A 25,639-nucleotide genomic window follows, 5' to 3' on the forward strand; every position below is an offset into this window, starting at 1 on the left:
ATGGACAAGTGCCACTCTCAGTACAGGTGGGGCTTGGCTGGGGGCCATGTGCTGCTTTTATCTTGCCTGAGGTAATGTCACAAATTGTTCTAATTTTATTTACGGATGGCCAGGTTGAAAGGAGCCTATACTCAGGGTTGCCAACAGGCCTGAAGAAAAACGTCTTGTTCCTTTAATAGATGTTCAATAGGCTATTACTTACCAAGTAATTTAATTTACTTCCATGCCTCAAAGGGAACTGGATGTTTTTCTTCAGGTCTGTAGGCAGCTCTACATATGGCCTCTGACATGCCTGTACCTTGTGTGAACTTAGCATGAACATTCTCCAACCCACTTGAGGCTGCTACCTGACTCTTAAATGGGTCAACATCCTGGTGTGTGACCTTGCCAGCTTCAGCTGCCAGCCATTTTCATGTCCGATATGTCATAGTGGATTCCCTGGTTCAGTGCTGCTACTAGATTTAACAACATATCAGGAAGTCTCTTTTGTGTCCCATTGGAGAGTCGTCTTGAGAATTATTTTTGCACATCTTCAACTAAACAATTATTTTAAATGGTTCTTGTGGGTTATCCGGGCTGTGTAACCATGGTCTTGGTATTTTCTTTCCTGACGTTTCGCCAGCAGCTGTGGCAGGCATCTTCAGAGGAGTAACACTGAAGGACAGTGTCTCTCAGTGTCAAGTGTGTAGGAAGAGTAATATATAGGTTGGCCAAGTCTGCAGTATCTTTCATGTTCTTTTATCCTTGTTTGTATGCTTCGTTTTGTTGTCCCGATGTAAACTTGTCCACAGCTGCAAGGTATACGATATACTCCTGCAGAGGTGAGGGGGTCTCTTTTGTCTTTTGCTGATTGTAGCATCTGTTGTATTTTCTTGGTGGGTTTAAACACTGTTTGTAGGTTATGTTTTTTCAAAAGTTTCTCCATCCTATCAGTGACTCCTTTAATAAATGGCAAGAATACCTTTCCTACCTGAGAAATCAGCAGTGGCTGAACATGGACTGACACAAACAGGACACAGGGTCTTATTCCAAGACACTGAAAGTCTGGACAATTCTACCAACTGTTTTGTCAGATTGCACAGAGAAGCCACTGAAATTCATAAACATCAGCACAACTTTAACAGAAAAGAAGAGAGTTTAAGAATGAATAAGGCTTGGCTTCCTGTCCTGAAAACCTCCAGACTAACAAAGACTACAGTCAACAATAGCCATGCAGATTAGCTTTGGATTTCACACATTAACAGATCACTTCAGGATACAATGGTTCCATATTAACATACCACACCCTCATTAGCACATTATCTTGATACTTACAGGACAATGATTAGCACATTACCTTTGATACTTTTTGCAGGACAATGATTCAGCTCAACCCAACCCCTTTCTGACTATATATTACTCTTCCTACACACTTGACACTGAGAGACACTGTCCTTCAGTGTTACTCCTCTGAAGATGCCTGCCACAGCTGCTGGCGAAACGTCAGGAAAGAAAATACCAAGACCACGATTACACAGCCCGGATAACCCACAAGAACCAATGAACTCTGACCGTGAAAGCCTTCGACAATTATTTTAAAGTCACTTTAAGTGGAGTGGGAGTTGAGTAACAAGGATTCCCCCTCACCTTGGCGAAACATCTTTTTTATTCCTCCGGTGTTGTTAAAGTTCCTGTTGGAAATCTAGAAAAAACGTTTTGAAGAGTCTTCCACAGGGACAAGCACAGCATACCATGAAGTGAAATGACACACCTGATTATTGTTTATCAAAAATCATATGTCATATTTGTACAGTTTCCTAAAGAAAGTGAAGTGAAAAGATTTGTTGTGGAAAAGAAATTTAAATGACTCCCTGCAAGTCAGTGTTATGCCTCTTGGGAGCTGCAGTTTTAGCATGGCTGAAGGGGACTGTTGAAGACTGTAAAGCTGTAGAAACAAACTGTATTTCCCAATAGGCAGTGATTACTTGTTAGTTCAGAACTCCAAATTAATATATATATATATATATATTTCTAATTTCTAATATTTCTTTCCCAACCTGAGCTAAGAGAAACCACACAGCAAAATTCCTCATTCTGTGATTGTTTGGCTGTGGCAATTGTAATGGTTGAGTGTTCTCTTCCCTTCCCTCCAGCAAGGGTGGAGTATGTGAGGCATAGATTGTTATGCTAACAATATTTTGCATGTACAGAGTACATCTCCAATGTTAAATGAATGTGAGATTTGAAGTGGGGGGGGCAGGGGCTTCTTGACTGACAGCTCATAGCTACTGTTTCTTGCATGCTCTTCACCATACATATTTAAGGCCCTTGATGTGCCTCAGGGCTACTGTCAACAGGAACTACACCACAGATGCATTTCATTGACTGGAATCCTATTGGGATTTAGCACATGCTCCTTCTTTTCCAGCTTAGTTTTTCGACCATTTCTCTCATAAGAGAAAATATATCTTGTGTCATGTTTTCTCAGCATGTGTGTGTGTAAAGAGCCATCAAGTTACAGCTGATTTATGGCAACCCAGTAGGGATTTCAAGGCAAGAGACGAACAGAGGTGGTTTGCCATAGGGGAGGGGCCGTGGCTCAGTGGTAGAGCTTCTGCTTGGCATGCAGAAGGTCCCAGGTTTAATCCCCGGCATCTCCAGTTAAAGGGACTAGGCAAGTAGGTGATGTGAAAGACCCTTGCCTGAGACCTTGGAGAGCCGCTGCCGGTCTGAGTAGACAATACTGACTTCGATGGACCAAGGGTCTGATTCAGTATAAGGCAGCTTCATGTGTTCATGTGTGTTCCTCTTCATAGCAACCCTGGTATTCCTTCATGGTCTCCCATCCAAGTACTATCCAGGACCAACCCTGCTTAGATTCTGAGATCTGATGAGATCAGGCTAGCCTGGGCCGTTCAGGTCAGGGCTTTCTCGATAGACGCCTAGAAAGGTTGGTTGGACATGATTACTGTCACACTGCTGTGGAGAGCATCAGTATGGAAAATGGCTGCTCTCTCTTCATATGTCCTATATACAGTAACAGCTCTGAGTGCTACATTATCAAATAGATATGGAGGGCTGCATGGTTACATCAAGTTCCTTGACTGGCTTTCCTTCTACATTTAAAAAACATTTCTCATACATTTTACTTGAGTGTATTCTCTAATTTCAGAATGCATTCTCCCTGCTGGTTCTTCTCAAGAACCTGTGCAAGAGGCATAGTGGGAAGCAGCAGCACAAAACACTTGGTTTTAGGCCTTAAAAACATATCTTGCACCTGTTTCATCAAATCTGCATACTGCCCGTTGTCAGTAAAGGCTTGTATAAAATAGTGAGGAAACTGTGCATACATTGATTATGGTATATGATACTCTGTGAATGTTGACATTTAGAAAAGGAGTTGGTTTTATACCCCACTTTTTTTCTACCTTTAAGGAGACTTGAAGCAGCTTGCAATCTCCTTCCCTTCCCCCCACCACAACAGGCACCTTTTGAGGTAGGTGGGGCTGAGAGAGTTTGGAGAGAAGTGTAACTAGCCCAAAGTCACCCAGCAGGCTTCATGCGGAGGAGTGGGGAGACAAACCTGGTTCACCAGATTAAGAGTCCGCGGCTCTTAACCACTACGCCCTCCTGGCTTTCTATTTAGTGATATTAAGATTTTTAGAAAGCCATTGGGGAAATATCAGAGAAGTCTGACAAAAGTAAATCTGAAGGTCAGCCAAATACGTTTAGCAAATGAACATATTTCATTCCAGTTTCTGCCTTTTTCCAGCGAAGAATGACACCATGACAGGCTCAAAATCCTTAATAAGTGAAGAAATTGTGTTTCCTTGCAACTATTCCAAAGTAATTGCAGATGTACTAGCAAGTACAATTCAACAAAACAATGCACATAAAATATTGCGACAATTAAAAGTCAAGGGATGCAGTAAGAGTCAGATGGTAGTCAGTGGCTCTTGGTCATAGACAGGTTTGCCAGATATAGGTGGCTGTATGGGGTGTGATCTAGATAAAGCGATGGACTTTGAAATCCCATTTATTTCAACAGAGAACAGATAAATATATGTTTAATTCTCCCACTGAAATAAATGGGATTTCTAATTCCTAAACCTTTTTTTAATTTAATATTATTTACATACATACAACAAACAACTCATAACAAAGAAAAAGAGAAGAAAAAAGAAGAAAGGAGAAAAAAACTTATATTACTTCAACAAATTTGCAGTCGTTCAGACAATAACACAATAAAATTTCTACCGTGCACAAAAAAAGTAAGCTTTAACTTTCAAATACATTTCATTCAATTTATCAATACAAACCTGAATGTTTGGGGTTTCTTTTGACTTCTAGCACTGCATAAACCAGTTTAGCTGTCATAAGTGAATTTAGTAATATAATTTTAATTTACCAAAAACCAAAGGAACAGTTCAGCAACAGAGTTTCAGGAGTTTGCAAGATGCTAATGTTCAGTCCAGAGTTTAACAGACTAACAAGCTTATTCTAACATTCTGCTGCTCTTGGACAAAGCCACCACATATGTAAGAAGTCTGCTGAAGTCGCATGACAATACCAAGTAGGAGCTATATATTTTTGCAATATGTTTTGGGGTAACATCAAATTGGTGGACCATTTTGTAAATATTTTTCTTAAATTTCAAACATGCAGAGAAAGATGATCCACGAGAAAATGCAAATTTCCAAACCTCATCTGTTGTTATATAACGTAAAGCCTGATCCTCTGAGTAAATTTATGTGGTTCATCATCTATATATTAACAGCGGTCAGTCAAATCTTTGGATACTCAAATCGGTGACTGGAGCTGTGAACGGGCAAGACACATCTTTCTACAAACCTGAAAAGGGCCCTGGGTTTGCAGAAAAATATGAAATCTCTCTCTCTCTCTCTCTCTCCCTCTCCCTCTCCCTCTCCCTCTCCCTCCCCCCCCATAGTGGATTATACTGTTCTGATCCATCGAAGTCTTATAACAGTCTTAAGTTAAATCTTCCCCATTTATGCAGTTTCATTAATTAGAATCTTTGATGTTTATCTAATTCCTTGCTCCAGAAAAAGATGAAATATTAGAAGAGAGTTTGAACACATGAGCACATGAAGCTGCCTTCTATTGAATCAGACCCTCGATCCATCAAAGTCAGTATTGTCTACTCAGACTGGCAGCTGCTCTCCAGTATCTCAGGCAGAGGTCTTTCACATCACCCACTTTCCTAGTCCCTTTAACTGGAGATGCCGGTGATTGAACCTAGACCTTCTGCATGCCAAGCAGATGCTCTACCACTGAGCCACAGCCCCTCTCCTTTGGAGACATACTAAAAAAGCTTAAAGGCTCAGACCACATAAGGTGTTTCCGGGCCATAACTAGCCCCTTCCCCATCCTGACACCCCCGAACCCTCTTATCCAGAACTGCCCCTCCCTCTCACGATTTCTTTATATACCTGTCCCAGACTTTTAACAGATTATCTAATACTACATTACTGCTTATGTCCACTCTCTTCCTTATGTCTCTATCAAGGCAAGAGACATAAAAAAGTTTACAGTGTCCTATTAACAGTGTTTTGCTCGAATACTAGGTCTAATGAATTACTGTGTTTAACCATCTGCTGATCCACATGAGTTTGGCAGTGCCACAATATGCTTTTATACTGGAAACAGCAAGATTGGCAGAAGACCATTTTGATTGAGCTATAGACCACATTACTTTAGGGTTTTTTAAATCTCCAAATGAATTCTTTAAGTAACTCTTGCCACTCCTTTAAAGTCTTATCACTAATGATATATGGATTTCCAGCAGTAAGTTTAAGTATCAATATCATCTTGATAGCATTGATGCACCCCAAAATTGATAGATTAAAGGCTTTCCATAATACGAGTTTCTGCTTAATATCAAGTGTCACTGGTTTAAAATTGTCTTCCAAAATGTTAAGAGTTGTCTTTACCTATGTTTATGCCTAAGTAAGTGGTATTTTTGCCAATTGTTTTCATCTTTTTTATCCAATTTAATGTATCAACTTCTAGTAAAGAACCATTAAAAGGTAGTACAACTGTTTTATCAATATTTAATTTGTACCCAAAATTGTCAAAAAAAGAGAGTTCAGAACAGATTCAAGTGAAATGCTAGATTCTTTTGTATTTGTTAGAAATATGATAATATCATCCATGTAAAGCATCATTTTATAGTGGGCTTTACTTACCTTTAAACCCATTATCAAATCTGATTCCCTTGTAGCCAAATCCAATATCTCTGTTGATGGACTGAATAACATAGCTGAAAGGAGGCAACCTTGCTTTACCCCTCGGTTGATACAAATTGAATCTGATAACACATTATGGACACATAACCAGGCATTAGATTTTGAATATATAATGTTTACTCATGCTCTAAATTTCTGAATTTTGGGTGGATCTTTTCTCTTGACACATAACAGTTTATTGCCAGAAATGCTATTTTCACAAAGCTTCTTTTGGACAACTGGGCTTTGATGAATGCCCCTCTTTATCGGTAAATTAGATAAATGAGGATGAAATCTGTTATGTATACAGCGGGAAGCTGTATCTCCACTGAGCTTGGCGTTTCTCCAGGCTCCTGAGCTGCGTGCTCTTATTGGCTGTAAGGACTGCCGCTGTCCAATCACAGACTCGAGTGCTTGTGTGTCCTCATTGGCTGCAAGGGCAGCAGCCGCCCAATCGTGGACTGGGGGTGCGTGGCCTGCAGGGATGTGCAGGCATATAAGCAAAGTTCTCTAGTTGGAATCTCAATAAAACGCTATCGTTTGAACTCCGCCTCTGACTCGTGTATCGCCCACGTAATTTAACAAAATCTTTCATTTTCCCACAAGATTCCAGTATAACCTTTCTTGGGATGTGTCACACTCTTTTTTGCCCCTGCTGATAGACACTGAAAAGGAGAGTGATGGAACAGCTTTGTGAGATATCCAGCATAAATGTGTATTTGTGTACATAATAATGCAGTGAATGATGCAATGTTGATTGAGGGAAGTGGTTAACTTAAGCAGCTTGTTCAAGTTGAACTTGTAACAGTGCAAGAAAATTGAACTCAAGGTTTTTCTTAACTTAAAAAAGCCCAAAACTTTTATGTTTATTGCATTGTTGCAAAAAAATATGTGCCCAAAATAACTATATTGTGAAAAACAAGCTTCCTTGGAATACAAGGGAAGTGAAAATGAAAGCCATTTAATACCAGTGCACCATGGAATCCTGGGTAGGGTTGCCAGGTCCTTCTTTGCCACTGGCGGGAGGTTTAGGGAGGCGGGGTTGGGGGCGGAGATCAGCATCATCTACGTGATGACGTATATCCAGCACCAACTGGGGCTGTGGATAAAAAAGCAGCCCCAGACGACCACCCCAATGCGTGAGCAAGGAAGGCAAAACAGGCTGGAAAAGTTAACCCCGTCCTCCTGCCTCGAGGCTCTGGGAGGAGCAGGAGGGGAGAAGATAAGGCGCGCCTTGTTTCCTACCCTCGAACTACACTCCCCGCTCCTCCCAGAGCCACCCTGATCATCTGTTTTTTTTCAATCAGCTGTTTCGCGCTGCAGGAGGACGGGGCGCAGTTTTCCAGCCTGTTTTGCCTTCCTTCCTCACACCTTGGGGTGGTCGTCTGGGGTTTCTTTTTTTATCCGCAGCCCTAGTTGGGCTCCTGAGGATGGCTCCCCCTCCCTTTCCCCTCCTACTTCCACCCTCCTACAGCTGAGAGTGGGCGGGCAAGAGGAGCAATGGCCGGTAGATTACCCGCCATAAGCGGGCACTTGGGAACCCTAATCAGGGGAACTGTGGAGGGCAAGGTTTTGAACACTTTACAGCAAGTCTGAGTACATTTGTGGAGGATAGGGTTGCCAGTTCCGGGTTGGGGAATGCCTGGAGATTTTGGAGGTGGAATCTGAGGAGGGCGGGGTTTGGAGAGGGGAGGGACTTCAGTTTCATAGAGTTCAATTGCCAAAGCGGCCATTTTCTCCAGGGGAACTGATTCCTATTGCCTGGAGATCAGTTGTAATAGCGGGAGATCTCCAGCCACCACCTGGAGGTTGGCAACCCTAGTGGAGGATATTATTAGAAGGTTGTAACTCTTAATTTTAACACTGCTCTTTAGTCATTTGGATATATTTGTAGAAAGGGAGGCTGTTATCCAATTTTAAAAAATTTAATTGATGTGTTTCAATCGATTACTTGTTTAAATCTTCATAAGAATAATAACCAATTCCTGAAGGAAAAAGCACACCTCCTTTGTAGATATATGTCTTAGCATGCAGTATTTTAGAAGAGGCATCCTCCTCTTTTCTATCACATATGGGAATGCTTGTTCTAAGATGGCACCAGCTGCCGGTATTGTTTTTGCAAGTAGCTGTGTTTTTAATTTTTTTAAAGAGTTTCTCAATCAGGCAGTAGGTTTAATTTTTTTATTGATTCATATGTTTTAAAATAGTTAATTGACTAAACTTTATTCTTAAGAATGTCTCTACTCGTTGGCTGAAAAGGAACCCTGAATTCATACACGTTATCAGGGGGTCAGTGTATCTCCCCCACTGCTGAAAAGAAAGCTAGGTGATTTTGCCAGTGAATTAACAGAAGTCAGAGATCCAGACAGGAGAGCCTGCATGGTGTAGTGGTTAAGGTGTTGAACTAGGACCTGGGAAACCCAGGATCACATCGTCACTTATGCCATGGAAGCTTACTGCGTGACCTTGGGCCAGTCATACACCCTCAGCCCTGACCCTGGCTAGTATTTGGATGGGAGACCTCCAAGGAATACCAGGGTTGCGAGGTGGAGGCAGGCAATGGCAAACCACCCCTGAATGTCTCTTGCCTTGAAAACCATACCGAGTCGCCATTAGTCAGTTGAGACTTGACAGCAAAAAAAGAAAGAGAGAGACAGGAGTTACAGTCATTATAAAATGAAAACTGGATCATACCATAGGTCTCATACACCTGAGCAGCACTTATAACAAAAGAGAGAGAAAGCAGCAGATACCATTAAGTGAAATCTGTACAAGACACAAATGAATTCATAGTTAGAACACAATTTGGAGGAGGGAGTTATCTGCCCATTCATGTGTAAAGTAGGAGTGGAGTATGTTTTTATGGAGCGTATAGGTGAACTTTGTTCTCTTCCCACCTAGCTGTACTCCTTGGCTTTAAATCTATTTTTCTTCTAGTCTGGCTCACTTCTAGCATTGGAGTGGGCTGGGAGAAAAAAATGCTTCCGGCCGCAATTAAGCAAAAAGTAGGAACGGATGGAATTTAGTTTCCCTCACACACATGCTTCATTATTCTAACTTTAAAAAACCCAGCCCCTCCTTTACACATGAATAATTATGCATTGAACCCCCTGTTGTATCTAGTTGTGTCTCATTAATGGTGTAGTCAGAGGGCAAGCGTGGTTCATACCGATGTCCAGTCTGCATTTGAGGAAGGGAATTTCTTCTTTCAAGTACTACTTGGTCTTTCCAGCTATTGAGACTGCACATCAGGTTCATGAGCTGGATGCCCCTGGATCCTCTGGCAGAAGCAGGCAAAGGGATAGGGGTTGTCAGCTCCAAGTTGGAAAATCCCTGGAGATGTGGGGGCAGAACCTGCGGGCTGGAGTTTTTAGAGGGGAGAGAGTTCAGCAGGGATGTGAAGTCATAGAGTCTGCCCTCAAAGTTGCCATTTTCTCCAGGGGAAGTGATCCCTGTAATCTGTAGATAAATTGTAATTCTGGGAGGTCTCCAGGCCGTACCTGGAAGTTGGCAGCCTTGTTAAGGGGAGAAAGAGAGGCACCCTCTTAAGATGCTGCCATCTGGGTATTCAGTTATACTTCCTTCTCCTCCCTGCCAAAACATGAGGGGAGTGGACAGGGAAGGAAGAGAGGGGCCCTCTCCACACCAGAGTTGAGTGAGGCACATTCGCCTTGTTTCATATGTCACATACTGCAAGCCCCCTGCTATTGGGAGATAACTGCCTGACAAATCCACAGGGAATAGCCCACTATTCCCTTTACTGGATGAAATGAAGATTTGAAGATGGATTTCTAGTACCCAAAGATCCGAGAGGAAGGATTCCTTAGAGCGTATTGGTCTCTATGTGGGTGTATGGTGAACTAATGTGAGCGGGCGTTGTGTTTGACACAATGAATACATTTTTTTTTTGTAAAAGGAACAGTAGGCTCTGTGGGGATCTGTCAGGTAGTGATCTTCCCACAGGAGGGGCTTGTGGGATGCGGCGTATGAAACAAGGTACATATGCCTTACTCAACTCTGGTGTGGAAAGGGCGCACCTCTCTTCCTTCCCTGTCCCTTTCCCCCTCATGTTTTAGACTGAGGAGAAGGAAGTAGATTTTAACACCCAGATGGCAACATCTTAAGAGGACAACTGTGCTTAAGCCCTTTCTTGCCTGAGCGATTGTCTTTTAAAACACTTTAACCTGGTACAAGCAATGTAGCCAGTTTGTAATTCTGGGAGATCTCTGGGAGATCAGCACTAGGAAACAAGCACTATCCAGGTGCAGGGCTAAGTAGGAGGGAGGCTGAGAGAATCTCTCTGCTCTTCTGCCACCCACACAACATCTGAAGCCCACGTTCTGAGTCAGGAGCTTTTGTGTGGGGGAGGTCAGATGACTAAGGATGGTTGGTGAGGGGGAGGTAATATATATGCTCTCAAGTCAACATATGTTCTGTTGCCTAGTGCCCCCTGCTGTCCAGCCTTTAAACTGTATAAAGAACTGTACATTTTTCGGCAGCAAAGGGAGGCTGATCTCTCTGCTTCCTTTTCTTACAAGGAATGCCACGGGTTCCGGCGTTCTACAGAACTCTGCTGCATACAAATCACTAAGTGATGATATGGCTTAAGATAAAAGGCCCAGTTTGATATGCTGGCGTTCAGACTGTGCACTGAAGTAATCGCCACTTGTTTTTGCTTTCCTTCATAGTTTATTGAAGCTATCAGTAACAAGCAAGGTGAGCTGGAGAACTACGTGTCTGATGGCTACAAGACAGCACTCACAGAAGAGAGGCGGCGATTCTGTTTCCTGGTGGAGAAGCAATGTGCTGTGGCCAAAAATTCCCTCGTGTACCATTCCAAGGTAAGCTAGTAGTATATTGGTAAGCCCAGCAATTGGAATAATCTGCTCAAAAAAGCAGTCAGACAGAAGTCCCTCCCATGTAAGTGGTCCTAAGAGATCCAGATATGAACTTGGCAATGCTTATTTCCTCTCTGACCTTAAAATCCTACTCATCATGTATGACATCACTTGTAAACAGATTGAGTAATTTCAGGTAGGTTGGTAAATTTAAGGTAAATGTATTTTGAGGAAGAGTTGTGGCCCACCAATTACAGCCACTTTTAAGGAGCCAGCAGGCAAAGAATGTTCAGTTCCTCTGTAGAGGATGTTACCTATCCCTTCCCGAAGCATCTTGAATCATGTAATTCCTAGAGTATAGAACATTCAGGAATGGCCAAAAAAAAAGTGGTAACAGAGAAGTATACATGTCAGTGTGTTCCATGCTTTGCTGCCTTCGCCCATGCCTCTGCTTACTCTCAGGCACTTAATGTGTCCCCATGGAAGCTCTAATTTCTTATAGCTGTGTTTCATACATCCCTTGTTTCAAGCAGATATTAATTTTGCTGCAGAAAAGACATGAAGTATGTATTTCTGGGGCCCTGCTGTAGGTTGCTGGGTAATTAAAGCATGGAGGTTACAGTGTGTCTGTAAACTTAAAAAACTATTGGACTGTGACAGAAGTGTGGCGGTTCATACCACCGCTTGTAATGTAACCTTCCAGTTCTAATGCAGAAAGAGATGTTGTACAAAAGGCCCGAGGTGGATGCATAGTTTCTTAGCTGAGCCTGAAGGTAGGTAGGTGCCAACTCCCACCCAATCCATATAATTTTGGTTACTTCACCTCTTGTGTCTAGCATAACACCTATGTTACCATTAGCATATCCAGCTGTTTTTCCTGTCCTTTTTGATCCCTTGGGGAGGTTTATCTGAGGGTCCCTCCTCTATAGTTTTATTAACAAAGAATACATACATGTGAAAGAAATCTCACTTTGTTAGTGTAATACCCTTTATCAATGAAATCCTCAGCATTGACACCGTTCTGAGCCCACTAACTTTGAATGGTGTAACTCTGCCTAGGATGGCATTGTATATCTCTAAGTCAACACGATGCAAGTATTCTGCTGCAGGAAAATGATCTGGAATAAATAGGATGCTAGCACATACCTAGAGATGAGTCACAAGTGGTATATTAATTAAAGCAATGGAAGGGGAATTGAGTTGTAGACAGGCATGGATAAGTACTTCAAATTTCAGCAGGATGCTGTATTCACCATGTATTTGTAGTTTTGTCATTTGATAGCCATATGAATATACTTTAAAATCATCTCTATGTTGCACCAGTCTAGAGCAGTTTTTCCACCTTGTAATAGCTGCCTATTATCCTGGTTCTTCAGCAGAGAAATAACTTTTTCTTCCCCTGTCAGCTAGCTCCTGCTGGTATTGTTATGAACAAACATACTCTACACTTAATTGCTTATGTATATGTATGAGGTAGTATAGCCACATTCCCACAATATATCACTCATCTCATCATCTTCAGTACCCATCTGGCAAAACTCAAAAAGATTTTTGGATAATAAAGGGATTAACTTAAAAGTCCCGCTTAGTCATAAACATCTTCAGGCAGTAATATATGCCAAGTCAATTACCAACATATGTGAAGGGCTTTTGTGTGTTATAGATGCATGTAATGCACACACAAAAAAAATAAAACCTCTTTCCCTTTTCAGGGTTGGGCAGGCAGAATTCATTTGTCTACATTTTTGAGGCTTAGGACAACCTATTACAGTATTCCAATAAAGGAAAAGAAACTCCCTTTATCCATCTAGTTGTATTTACATTTGCTATATGTAATCTCTCCTCTTAAGGGAAAAAAACACACTCAGAAAAACAATTGCTTTGCATGGGGATCTGTGCAGGTGGCTGCTCCATACTGTGGGTGGGTGTAAGTGTAATATGTATTCTAAGTCTGTAGAGAGAACAGCATATGAACTTCTAGTAAAAGATGTTGCTTAACTCTCCCCCCTTTTTTATGTGTGTGTGCATTTTTGATCGAGATCTGTGGCTGACATCAGTTTGAGGAGCCAATTTTATTTTCTGAACTATTTGCTTGTTTTTGGTAAAATAAGTGAGCCTGACTCAATGGAGGAAAGCTTGGCATATTTCATAAACCAAGCTTACTCGCATCCTAATAAACATGTTGAGAAGTGGCTCCTTTGTCTACAAATGGAAGGGTTGTTTATTTTGAAAGATGTGGGTGCTCTCAAGGGGAAAATTTATACAGGCAACCTCTAAGATTAATGGTTGTATTTTACCACTAAGCCTCTGATGGAATTCAGGCAGGAGTGGCATTCCCCAGAGCATACTCATGACTTCCAGCAAGAATATAAAATGTGGCGTCGAGCGCTCTAGATTTTCAGCTGATGGTCCAGATTAAGTCTAAAGAGCTTCCAAATCCCCTATTGTGGCTGAATGTTTTTTTTTTAAAGATACGTAAAAGACTGGCCACTGGGAGACCCTGGTGTGGGAAAAGGGTGGTGGTGGCAGCAGTGAGACTGCTCACAGCAGGGCCCTGGCAGGACAGTTGCCTCACATGAGTCTTGTAGCTTTGAGGTACTTAGGATGACAGTTGAATTTCCTGTATTTTTCAAACCTGTATTGTAAAGTGATTAAACATGTCACATGAACACATGAAGCTAGCTTATCCTGATTCAGACCCTTGGTCCCTCAGTATTGTCTACTCTGACTGGCAGCAGCTCCCCAGGGTCTCAGGTAGAGGTCGTTCACATCACGTCTTTTTAACTGCAGGTGCCAGGGGTTAAACCTGGGACCTTCTGCATGCCAAGCAGATGTTGTGCCACTGAGCCACAGACCCCTTTGCTTCCATCTCACCTCTGCCACCAGTGCACTGGGTGGCTTTAGGCAAACCCCCATTGCTAAAAAAATATGCAATCTTGCCCCTTGTGTAAGACCCAGGAGTTGGGATACAGGAGGTGGAAAGAGGAGTGTTAGTGCAGGGCCACCATAACATGAATTTCTCACACAGATATTGTTTTTGTGTAGGAAACCTTAGGTATTCCATATGGTACTTTTTATCCTGCCCTTCCTTCAATGAGATCAGGACAGGATACAGGGTTTTCCCTTCCCTATTTCATCCTCTCAACAACCCTTTGAGGGTAGTTAGGTTGAGAGCGAATTGCTGGCCCAAGGTCACCCAGCAAGCTTTCATGACAGAGTGGAGATTTGAACCTGGCTCCCCCGAGAGCCTATTCCTACAGTCTGACTGCTACAGTCTGACTGCACTGACTCTGTATGGATCTGTATGTCTCTTTCACTGCATGTGAACATCTCCTATAATTCTGGGCTTCCCCTTGCACATAAATGCATGTCTGCTCATGGTATGTGATTATTTAAATGTGGAGTCCATTGTCATCTGCTCAGAAGTGATATTCTGTGCAGAAATTTATCTTATTCAACACAACCCTGATGCATTGGGGTGAAATGGGTAAAAAAACCCCTGCTGTGCTACATTTTTTGTGCCTTTTGTCCTTTTCAGTACTGTAAACTACCCCAAGAGAGAGGTTTCATGCTCTCCTTTGCAGTGTACTGGGAAAGTCAGAAGTCTGCCTGCAATTTGTCACTTTAATATTCCCCTGCTGTGGCCATTGCTTTCTTGTTTGTGACATTTCTGACCTATCCCTAGGATTATAGACTAGTTAGTTTTTTTTAATTAGAATAGAAGGAAGGGCTTCAGACCTAGCAATGCTGGGCAGTAGGAAGTCTAGGGATTTCAGTCCTTCATTAGCTGAGCCCAAGGAGAACATCTCTTTTCTTGCAAACCTTCCTAAGGCATTGCAATTTACAGTTCATGCAAGAGAAAAGACAGCTGACTGGTACAAACAGTGCTCGCAGCCGCCGTCACCCCTGTCCAGGCTATCCGACCATCAGGATCTGCTGAGGGTGTCAACGTGGCAAATGTTAACCGGCCCATTTAAACTGAGCCACACAGACCTTTACACAGGCAGCCTCTCCCACCCCAGAATGCCAAGCTCTGCGAAAGACCGCATATTTTCATTCTCTTAACTCCAAAGTCACTATGCTTCACTAGCAGATCTTCTTTCTGCTGTAATCCACCTGCCCCATATCATACCCCACTCCCAACTAACCTATGCTTGCCTGGAGCCTGCTGAAGGCTATTCTGGGATCTCCTTATACACACACACACTATTGTTGCTATGGAGCAGTTGGGCTGTGCAGCCTAGTAACCAACTTTGCGCGTTGACAGCACCCTGCTGCTACACAGCAGTATTCCATGAACAAGCTATTTCTGAGGCAGTGTCCCATGTGTGGTAGAGTTCCACTTTATTTTTGCTGTTAACCTTTCATGTTGAACACTGAACCACTGGGAAAGCAGGTCCTGGTGCTTTAACAGAGATGTCAAGTGGTTGCTTTTCACTTGACCAGACAGAAATCTCTTCCCGTCCCCTTCTTTGGCAAAGCATTCCTGACTCGCTTCAAATAAACAACTAGGCGCACAACTTTTGAAGCAAAGGCACATCCCTCCCTCTTCCATCCCCTCAGCCTGAGCTGGAGGGAGAAAGTCCTGTGTGACCTCATACCCCTGTCCCCCACGTCTCCCTTTGGAATGGAGGAAGACCAAGCCTTGAGAGTCTGATGTCAGCATGGCAGCTGTATCCTGCTCCCTAGGTGGGGCTGAGAGAGTGTGACTAACCCCCAAGATCACCCAGCTGGCTTCATGTGGAGGAATGGGGAATCAAACCTGGTTCTCCAGATCAGTCCACTGCTCCAAACCACCACTCTTAACCACTACACCATTCTGGCTCCCTAGCGTCTTCACGTTTTTATGCTATGGATGAGTTGTTTTCTCCAAGCTCCCCCTCCTCACCTGCCCTTACACATTACAGTTTTAAGTGAAAACCCCCTTACATTTCTTGCACATACCATCTCTTCTAACCTTGGTTCCAAAGGCTTTCCTGCACAGAATTGTGTGATTTGTACCATATGGCATTGGTTGTTATAAAATGCCACTGGAACTATTGGGGTTCTAATGTACCCAACAATGTACCCTAATTTACCTAACAGTGTACTCAACAATACAGAAGCATTGCGCTTGCTCGGAGAAAGTTGGCCCCTGCTGATACTTTCACTACCACTGCTGCTATAGGGGAGGTTCAAGCTATTGTGTGTAGCATCAGCTATGTACTCTACACAGCTGGTTTTGCTTTGCTGGCATGGGGACATTCTAGAGAAAAAGCTATCTGTGTATCAAGGGAGTTTTCTGATTTAATCGTAAATCACTGTGAAGGACAGGATTGTGCCCTGTTGGCTCTAAAGGATATGCTTTTATATACCAGCAGTTGGTGACCTAGCATCAGAAATCCTATGCTATCTTGACACTAAATAGTACTGTGCACATTTCCTTCCTACTTCTTGAGGCTCAGTGCCTGCTAGAATTCCTCCTCCCAGGTTCTGAACCTTGCTGTTTAAATTCCACTTCTCCAGTGTCCCTAATGGCAGCAGAAGCCCCAAACTTGGTCAATGAGAGTACGGTGGTGGAGGAGGGGGATAAGATCACTCCCTTCAGGGAAAAAATCCTAAGATGAGATCATTCCTTAACCCCACTGTTGGCTGCTATCTTCCAGCTGTGCTTTAGACTGACCTGCAACCAGAATATTTCAAGATGCACTCAAAAAAATTAATTGCTTTCTTTTCACCCTCCCTTTCCTTTATAAATGTGCCCTTAACTGGCTCATCAGCTATCATGACCCATATATTGATCTCTTTTATTGGAATTTATCTTGTTTATAGCTCACACAGGACCAAATGAATCTCCTTCACTGCCCTAACTAGATAAACGGTGAATAAATATTACGTGTGTGTCTGTGAGTGTGTGAAGCAAACCAAGCTACAAATTCACGGTTGACTTATCACTCCTAGAATCCAGTAATCATTAGGAGGATCCATTGAAGAGGCAGAGAGCTCTGTGTTTGTTGGCCTTACTACTTGTCATGCACTTTTTGTTGGTGGAAATATTTTTGTGGGTCCCCTTGTGCTCTGACTTTCTTCTGTTTTTGGCAAACTTCAGGGAAGAGAAATATTGACACAGAAACTCCCACTGTGGCAGCAGGCTTGCTCCGATCCCAACAAGATCCCAGACCGTGCCATTCAGCTCATGCAACAGATGGCCATCAGCAGCAATGGAACCGTTATGCCCAGTCCTCTCTCTACATCAAAATCAAACCTCGTCATCTCTGATCCTATCCCTGGTGCCAAACCACTCCCAGTCCCACCAGAGCTGGCACCTTTTGTAGGAGTAAGTATTGTGTGAGGGGAGGATTGTATACCTTCCGCTTTCTGCAAAGCGTTTTGGTCCTAGAACCATCTCTTGCTCAGTTACATAAGACAGAATGTTTGTGATTTAGATTGCTGTTAGAAAGCCCAGGGCTGTTTAAAAGAAAACAGACTGTGCTGCGCTCGTACTTATAGAATATATGTTTTCACAAAGCAAGGTCATTAAGGTTACTCAGGGATTGGGCTTTTTGAGAACCTGGGGTCCAGGGTCCTGTCTGCAGGAAAGCAGGGCACCGAATGAAGCTAGCAACCTTTTGATGATAACATCCAAGGCTGCATTCAGATGTCACAGACAAACTACAGTTGTGACAAGAATGAACCTGCTCTCCTTACCCTGACATGTTTGAACTGAACTGAACAGTATCAAGCTATTCAGTATTTTCAGTAGTATATAATAATCTGTATGCTGCAGTCCAACATGAATTTAGCTGAAAGTTAGTCCTGTTTTAAACATAATATGAATGATCTGAGTTATGCATTGAAATATGAAGGCATTGTAAGCTACCTTGAACTGTGCCTTTGGAAATTTTTGCACAAAGATGCAAAGTAAAACAGTAGTAGTAGTAGTAGTAGTAGTAGGCTAGCCTGATCCTGATCTCGTCAGATCTCAGAAGCTAAGCAGGGTCGTCCCTGGTTAGTATTTGGATGGGAGACCACCAAGTAATACCAGGGTTGCTGTGCAGAGGAAGGCACTGGCAAACCACCTCTGTTAGTCTCTTGCCATAAAACCCCCCAAAAGGGGTCGCCATAAGTCGGCTGCGACTTGACGGCACTTTACACACAGTAGTAGTAGTAGTAGGTTCTGTATTTGGGAGAGGGGGTTAAATCTTGCAGTATATTTTCTAGTAAGATCTGACCAGTGAGTTTTCTACTATGTGTTCTCCTTTGCTTGAATCTCACAGTATTTTGGTCTTTTTCTTGCTTTCTTCAGCGAATGTCCGCCCAAGAGACCATTCCAGTGATGAATGGTGTCTCGGGCTCAGAAGGTGAAGATTACAACCATTGGTCTGACAGGAAGCCTCCTCAGCCTAAGTCCTTATCCCCGCCTCATCCACAGAAGCAACTGAGTGACACTTACTCCAACACGCTTCCTGTGCGCAAAAGTGTCATGCCGAAAAACAGCTACGCAACCAGTAAGTCTTTCTTCTGAGAGAGATAGATGGGCTCTAGGGGAACCTTCTAGCAAGTTTCCACTTTTGGGAGCAAGTCACTGTTGTGATGCTGGGTAGAAATGGCAGCTCCTGCTGCAGCAGCGTTGGGAAACAGGGTGGTACTAAAAGCTGCAGGGTGGTACTAAAAGCTTCAAAACTTGTTCTCAATGCCCATTTACTTCTTTATGGTGGTAGAATTTCTGGAAGCCTGGAAGATACAAATAAAGCAGACCTGGCCACATTTGTACGATGTGCTGCATATCTCAAGTAGTCTCTGTCTCTGTACTCTTGTTCTTAATATATCGTATCAGAAGCAATCATAAAAGAAGCTTTAACACTGGCAATCTAGTGATTTTTTTTGCCACGTTTAAAGTGGCTGATAAAACCTGGATTCAGATATTTACTGCTGTTGCTCAGTTGTAGCAACAGACAAGAGATCTTGCTTGGTGCAAGCAGGAAAAGCTCATGGCATTCGGCGAGAACAGAGTGTCTATTTTATAAGTGTTGTTTGTGCTCCATTCTTTGTCATGTTGCACAAGCATAACTCTTCATCTGTACCTTCTTTGAAGAGGAGTGGGCTCAGTGTGAGTATTTTGCCAAGAGACTCACTCCACCTTTCACTTTTTTCCCTTTTGGTGGCATAATCAAGAGGGAAATGGTCAGATTAATGAATGAAATCTTGGACGCAAAACACCCCAAAGAGCTTGGTTTGCAAACAGGCAAAGTAATAGTGTTTTTAAAAAATTCTTCCTTGCACCCAAAGCCTGAAACAATTAAGGATTCTAATGAGACAGCAGCTATTAAACAGTAGTTATGAATATTTCCCTCAGCACCATATGGCACAATTATGAGAGATGCCATTAGCTTTTCTGGGTACCATAATTTACTGCTTATGTAGCTTACACTTCACGAGAGGCTCTCTGAGTACATCTCAGCAAAATGTGTCATGATCATTTAAAGTGCATGCCATTAAATGCTTCTCCTGCATGTCCCTTCTTCCTTCTAGTGGGCCTTGTGGGTAATCACTGATCCCATACATGAGTGTGTTCACTTTTCTGGTGCTGGATCGTTACTTTGAACTCGTTTAGAATAATAGAATCATAGAGTTGGAAGGGACCACCAGGGTCATCTAGTCCAACCCCCTGCACAATGCAGGAAATTCACAACTACCTCCCCCCCCACACCCCCAGTGACCCCCTACTCCATGTCCAAAAAATGGCCAAGATGCCCTCCCTCATGATCTGCCTAAGGTCATAGAATCAGCATTGCTGACAGATGGCCATCTAGCCTCGGCTTAAAATCCTCCAGGGAAGAAGAGTTTACCACCTTCCGAGGAAGCCTGTTCCACTGAGGAACCGCTCTGTTAGAAAATTCTTCCTAATGTCTAGACGGAAACTCTTTTGATTAAATTTCAACCCATTGGTTCTGGTGGAGGACTACATTAGAGGACTATTTTCACTGAAGTTAAAAATGCTACCTTTGTTTTTTATTTCTATATTTTTCAAAACTTTTGTTTTTTGTTCAAAGAACTTTCAGTAAAGGTCTCAGCAAATGGTTTTGCAGTTGAGAAGATAGATATGTGTAGTAAATCTTTGAACATTTTCTCATACACCATTGTTTGGTCAGCTCGTGATTAAAGAAGAGCCACTTGGCCTGATATATATATATTTTGTTTTTTCCATTGTTTCCTTGTTGCAGCCGAAAACAAGACTCTGCCACGTTCTAGCTCCATGGCCGCAGGCTTGGAGAAGAATGGCAGGACGAGAGTACGAGCCATTTTCTCTCATGCTGCTGGAGATAACACCACCCTTCTGAGCTTCAAGGAGGGAGACCTCATTACTTTGCTGGTGCCAGAGGCAAGGGATGGGTGGCACTACGGCGAGAGCGAGAAGACAAAACTGTAAGTTTTTTTGTCTTGGCTCTGAGGTTATGGAACTGTGTGGATCTCCTGTCTTGTAGCCAAGAAAAAAGCAAGCACTTGGCAATTGCTTTTCAGTTCTTTTCCCTGTAAAGGCAAGGGAGTAGGGGTTGCTGGGAGGCCCACAGAAGGGAGCCGGCACCCAGAAAGCATACGTACAGTGTGGGGGGACAACATAGGAGGAAGCCATGTAAGGCACGGTTGTGCTTGCTGCGGAACTGGGGACAGCAGGACTTGTGCTATCCATGTTGCTCTCTGCTTATCCATTGTATCTTTTGGAAACACAAGCAGGGGGAAATCCAAAATGGAGCAAAGCCTGGCCCAATTTGAGCACAGTACCATCTCTTCAAGGCAGTTGTTATGTTCTGCCCTTTGTGCTTGAAATGCCTGGTTTTCTCAGAAATCTGGCCTGCACCACTTTGGAATTTTTGTAGTCTTTTTGGTGCCCAGTATTTTAGTACCAGGAGAGAGTTTGATTTCCCCAGAGGTAGAATGTATAGTAAATAGAAATGGGCCAAATTGTTGTCCATAGGTTAAAATTTGGGGTGAATTGGGGGGCGGGGTTGTAGGGTATGAAATGATTCTCCCACATAATGCATCTTCCCGCTTCCACTGTACCCTTTTTTTTTGTGATGGTTCTCCACTCCAGTTCTCTGCTGTTTTGCTCCCCAGTGCCACTGAGAAGAGCTTCTGATGCTGTGCTCTCAGGCTAGCATAGTTTTAGTGCAGGAAGCAAGCAAGCAATGCCTGGTTGCCTATACATTGCAAGGATGCTTTTCTAGCTTGTTTGTGGAGCTGCCTGGATGCAGCACAGGAAGTGTGAAGTGTCCCAAGTTGCCATAGAAATACAGGCACGTGCTTCCTTGCCATTGCAGGGTGGATGAACGTTGTCCTGCTTTGATACCTTCCACCTCCCAATGTCAATAATAAAAAGAGGGTGGCAGCTGCAAACAAGGCTGCTTAATAAGAGAGGATGTTTCAGCTCATCCCTAATAGTAAGTTCAGACCCAGCAACAGAACTACCATTATTGGTCTCGAGGTGAGAAAGCAAGAAGTGAGAGCACTGAGAGAAACTGTGGAAACTGTTGTCACGTAACCCCTAGAGTTTCTGGGGCATAACCTGGAACAAAAGTTGCCTCTGGGTTAGACTGCTACAGCCAGTTTGATTTTGCGTAATACGCTTGCTGAGGAATAGGGGCCAGCTGGTTGCTTGGCAACAGCTGTGTAGGTAAGTTCCTCTGTAATCCCCGACTATTTGTGAGCTGTCTCTGATAATCAAAATCTTGATGTTCAAAGCCATGAATCTGGACCTACAAGTCTTTTCCCCATCTGCCAGAAAAATAGTTCTGGAATTTACTGCTTTTTCCGTGCAGTCAGAAAGGAATTTGGTTTTTAAATAAAATGTCTTGTGGCTGGCTTCACTGACCTGTGCCAGTTGCCGAGGAAATAGTGGATCTGAGTGGCAAAATCAAGCTTTGGAAGGCAGGGCAGGCAAAGTCCTTGTCTGCTGTGATCTGCTTTTATTTAACCACCTAGTCCTACTTATCTCCGTACAGTGAGATAGGAAGCAAGGAGTGGGGGCTTCAGGTAAGCCACCCTTTACAGCATTGGATGTACAGAAAGGGGAATGTTATAAGCAGCTTGATGGATCAAATGGTGCCATGGCATGGTATCTGCCCCAGCTAGAACTGTTGCAGGTAACAGCAGTTTGCCTATAAGCATCCAGAAGTGAAAACTATTGTGGGATGGGGTGGAAGCTTGTTTTTGTGTGTTTCTTCCTAGACTAAAGGTATTCTGCTATGTTAGCCCTTTTCGATTTATCATGCTGAAAATCTAGTGCCACACTTTTCACAAGCAATTAAGAGCAATATGGAAGGATTGGGGAACAAGCAGAGTGATGCTGTCTGCTGTTGACATTAGAAAAGAGCATGAATCCAGTAGCACAAAGTCTAACAAAATTTCTGGCAGGGTATGAATTTTCATGAGTCACAGCTCACTTCTTTAGATACAGCTAGGATGCGAGTCCATCTATCCTTATGTAGAGAAGAGTGAATTAGACACACAATGGCAATAGCATGTAAATGTCAAAAGCAAGTAAATGACATTAGCAGGCGTGATTGGATTAGGTGTGCTATGAATGATACAGGAGTCCCAGATCTTTATTCAGTCCAGGAGAATGCATAGTCTTGTGCTTCATTATTGTAATTCAGCAGTCTTTCTTTCTAATCTCCCTTTGAAATCCCTTTGTAAGAGGAGTATGAACCTGAGATAGTATGGCTAACATTGCTGAGCCCAGTGATGGTGTTGCTAGGATCTATATGAGAGCAAAATTGGCACCTTGGTTTGCTGCAGGTACCAGAGTCCATGCTACTGTTAAGTAGTTTATCATTGCGGGTGACCTAAAAAATTTCTTCTAATGTGATTTATGTCATCACATGCCAGCAATGCCCTTCCATCCTCGACACTGTCCCTGCTACAAAGATTAAATGGATATAAGTCTGACATCAGAAACAACATTCGGAAAACAGTGGGAAACATTTTAACCTTCCAGGACATTCAGTTGCTGATGAGTAGCAGTTCTCTTACAAAGGAATTTCAAAGGGAGTTTAGAAAGAAAGACTGTTGAATTACAACTAATAATGAAGCTCAAGACTATGCATTCTCCTGGACTGAGTAGAGATCTGGGATTCCTGTCTCATTACCAATGCTGATTTCTCCACGTCTGCTACCCCTCTGCATATCACACCTAATCCAATCACGCCTGCTAATGTCATTTACTTGCTTTTGACATTTACATACTATTGCCATTGTGTGTCTAATTAACCTTTCTCTACTTAAGCATAGATGGACTCAAATTCTAGATGTATCTGAAGAGCTGTGACTCACAAAAGCTCATATGCTGCCAGAAATTTTGATAGTCTTTGAGGTGCTACTGGACTCTTGCTCTTTTCTACTGCTACAGACAGACTAACATGGCTACCCATCGTGCTGTTAACATGTTGCAGCAAATGTGGAAATTTTCAGAGAAAGAAAAATAATGTTCTAAGCCCACAGAGGGATATGGAATGATATTGTATAGTCTGATCTCATCAGATCTCGGAAGCTAGGCATAGTCGATACATGGAAGGATGATCTCCAAGGAAGAATCTGCGGAGGAAGGCAATGGCAAACCAGGGGCCCTGGCTCAATGGTAGAGCGTCTACTTGGCATGCAGAAGGTCTCAGGTTCAATCCCCGGCATCTCCAGTTAAAGGGACTAGGCAAGTAGGTGATGTGAAAGGCCCCCACCTGAGACCCTGGAGAGCCACTGCCGGTCTGAGTAGACAATACTGACTTTGATGGACCAAAGGTCTGATTCAGTATAAGGCAGCTTCATGTGTTCATATATGTTCACCTCTGCTTAACCACTTGTCTTGAACACCCCACTAGGGGTCGCTATAAGTCAGCTGCAACTTGACAGCACTTTACACACACACACACACAAGCCTGCAGATCTTTTTGCCACAAGAAAGCATGGAATCCAATTTTATTTATATGATTAACACAAAAATCCAGAATCCGGTAGCCTACATATGCTGGGCATCATTTGTGCAAAGAAGAGATGGGACTAGAAGAGACTTCCTGGTCCTTGTGGCTAAGGAGGTAGGGGTCTGTGGGGGAGGGAAGGCAGCATAGTATAGCCCGGTCTCGTCAGATCTTGGAAGCTAAGCAGGGCCTGTTCTTGGATGGGAGACTACCAAGGAAGAGTCTGCAGATGAATGCACCTCTGCTTCTCACTTGCCATGAAAGCCCTTTACTAGGATTGCCGTAAGTTGGCTGTGACTTGACAGCATTTTACATTCACACTGGTCTGTGGCAGCTCAAGAACATAGCTTAAGAACGTCACAATGGGTGAATAAGTAGGGCTTTAAGAATTACACAGGACTTATGGCAAAAGAATGTTAGGAAAAGTTGAAGGCAATAGGAAATGAGGAAGACCGAACATGAGTGTATTGACTCAATAAAGGAAGCCGTTTGCAAGACATGAGTGAGGCTGTTAATGATAGGATGTTTTGGAGGTCATTAATGCATAGGGTCACCATAAGTTGGAAGTGACTTGAGAGCATATCATACCTACACATGCAAGCACGCATGTATGCATGCATGTATGCTAGGGAATTTATTCATTGTATGATCCTAGAACTCACACCTGTGCCATCCTCTGTCTTGCTAAATTCCATGAAATTCAGAATGAATATATACCAAATTGCTTCAGTTTGAGGCACTCAAGCCTGGAGTTTGGGCCCAATGGATTAACGGAGTAGAATGCCCACTGTCTTAATTGTACCACTTCTCAAATGTAGTTTTCCTATGTGACAGAGTTACATTCACTCTTCTTTCCCTTTTTGCTCTGCATTGTAGAAGAGGCTGGTTTCCCTTCTCCTATACCCGTGTGCTGGACAGTGATGGGAGTGACAGGCTACACATGAGGTAAGAAGATGTTGTTGGCTGCTACCTCCATACAAGCCTTTTGAGGAGACGTATCTTTATAAAGGTGGACCCACCTTTGCGAAGCCAGAATTAGTTCCCATCTCCTAGTGCATTGTTCGGTCTCATTGTTTGTCGGTAACATGCTGTACCTGATCCAGGTCAGTCAGACCAGTAGCACAAGCTTTGCTGTGAAAATTTTTGATGTCTTCTATTAGGAACAACCCAAAAGTAAATATGTGTTTAATAGAATGACTCCCATCATGATGTTTGTTAATGATTCAAAGACAATGGGTAGGAACTGTTAAGCCTTTGGAAGAAAAATCAGTTCCTTATGAAGATTTTAGACAGAATGCCTAAATGGGATTTTGGAGCATCATGGCTCTTTTTGATTTCGTATGAACACACATGAAGCTGCCTTATACTGAATCAGACCCTTGGTCCATCGAAGTCAATATTGTCTACTCATACCAGCAGCGGCTCTCCAGGGTCTCAGGCAGAGGTCTTTCACATCACCTACTTGCCTAGTCCCTTTTAACTGGAGATGCCGGGGATTGAACCTGGGACTTTCTGCATGCCAAGCAGATGCTCTATCACTGAACCACAGTCCCTTTCTAGCTGAAGACAGAAGTTAACTTACTGCATGGGCAATAACTGCTACCAATGAAAAAGAAGTGTTTAGATAAGG

The 25,639-nt window shown here is 43.0% G+C and overlaps 1 protein-coding gene across 4 annotated transcripts in view; it reads left to right on the plus strand.

The window, feature by feature from the left end:
• The window catches only part of BAIAP2 (BAR/IMD domain containing adaptor protein 2), a 187,232-nt gene that overhangs the window by 146,201 nt on the left and 15,392 nt on the right, over positions 1-25,639 (plus strand). For all 4 annotated transcript variants that reach the window (XM_056867021.1, XM_056867018.1, XM_056867020.1 and 1 more), the window contains exons 7-11: positions 10,913-11,065; positions 17,151-17,378; positions 18,348-18,549; positions 20,266-20,467; positions 24,886-24,954. In XM_056867021.1, coding sequence (XP_056722999.1) covers positions 10,913-11,065; positions 17,151-17,378; positions 18,348-18,549; positions 20,266-20,467; positions 24,886-24,954 — 854 coding nt within the window. The remainder of the gene's footprint in view (positions 1-10,912; positions 11,066-17,150; positions 17,379-18,347; positions 18,550-20,265; positions 20,468-24,885; positions 24,955-25,639) is intronic.

Source organism: Euleptes europaea, chromosome 1, assembly GCF_029931775.1.
Source record: "Euleptes europaea isolate rEulEur1 chromosome 1, rEulEur1.hap1, whole genome shotgun sequence".
Lineage (NCBI taxonomy): Eukaryota > Metazoa > Chordata > Lepidosauria > Squamata > Sphaerodactylidae > Euleptes > Euleptes europaea.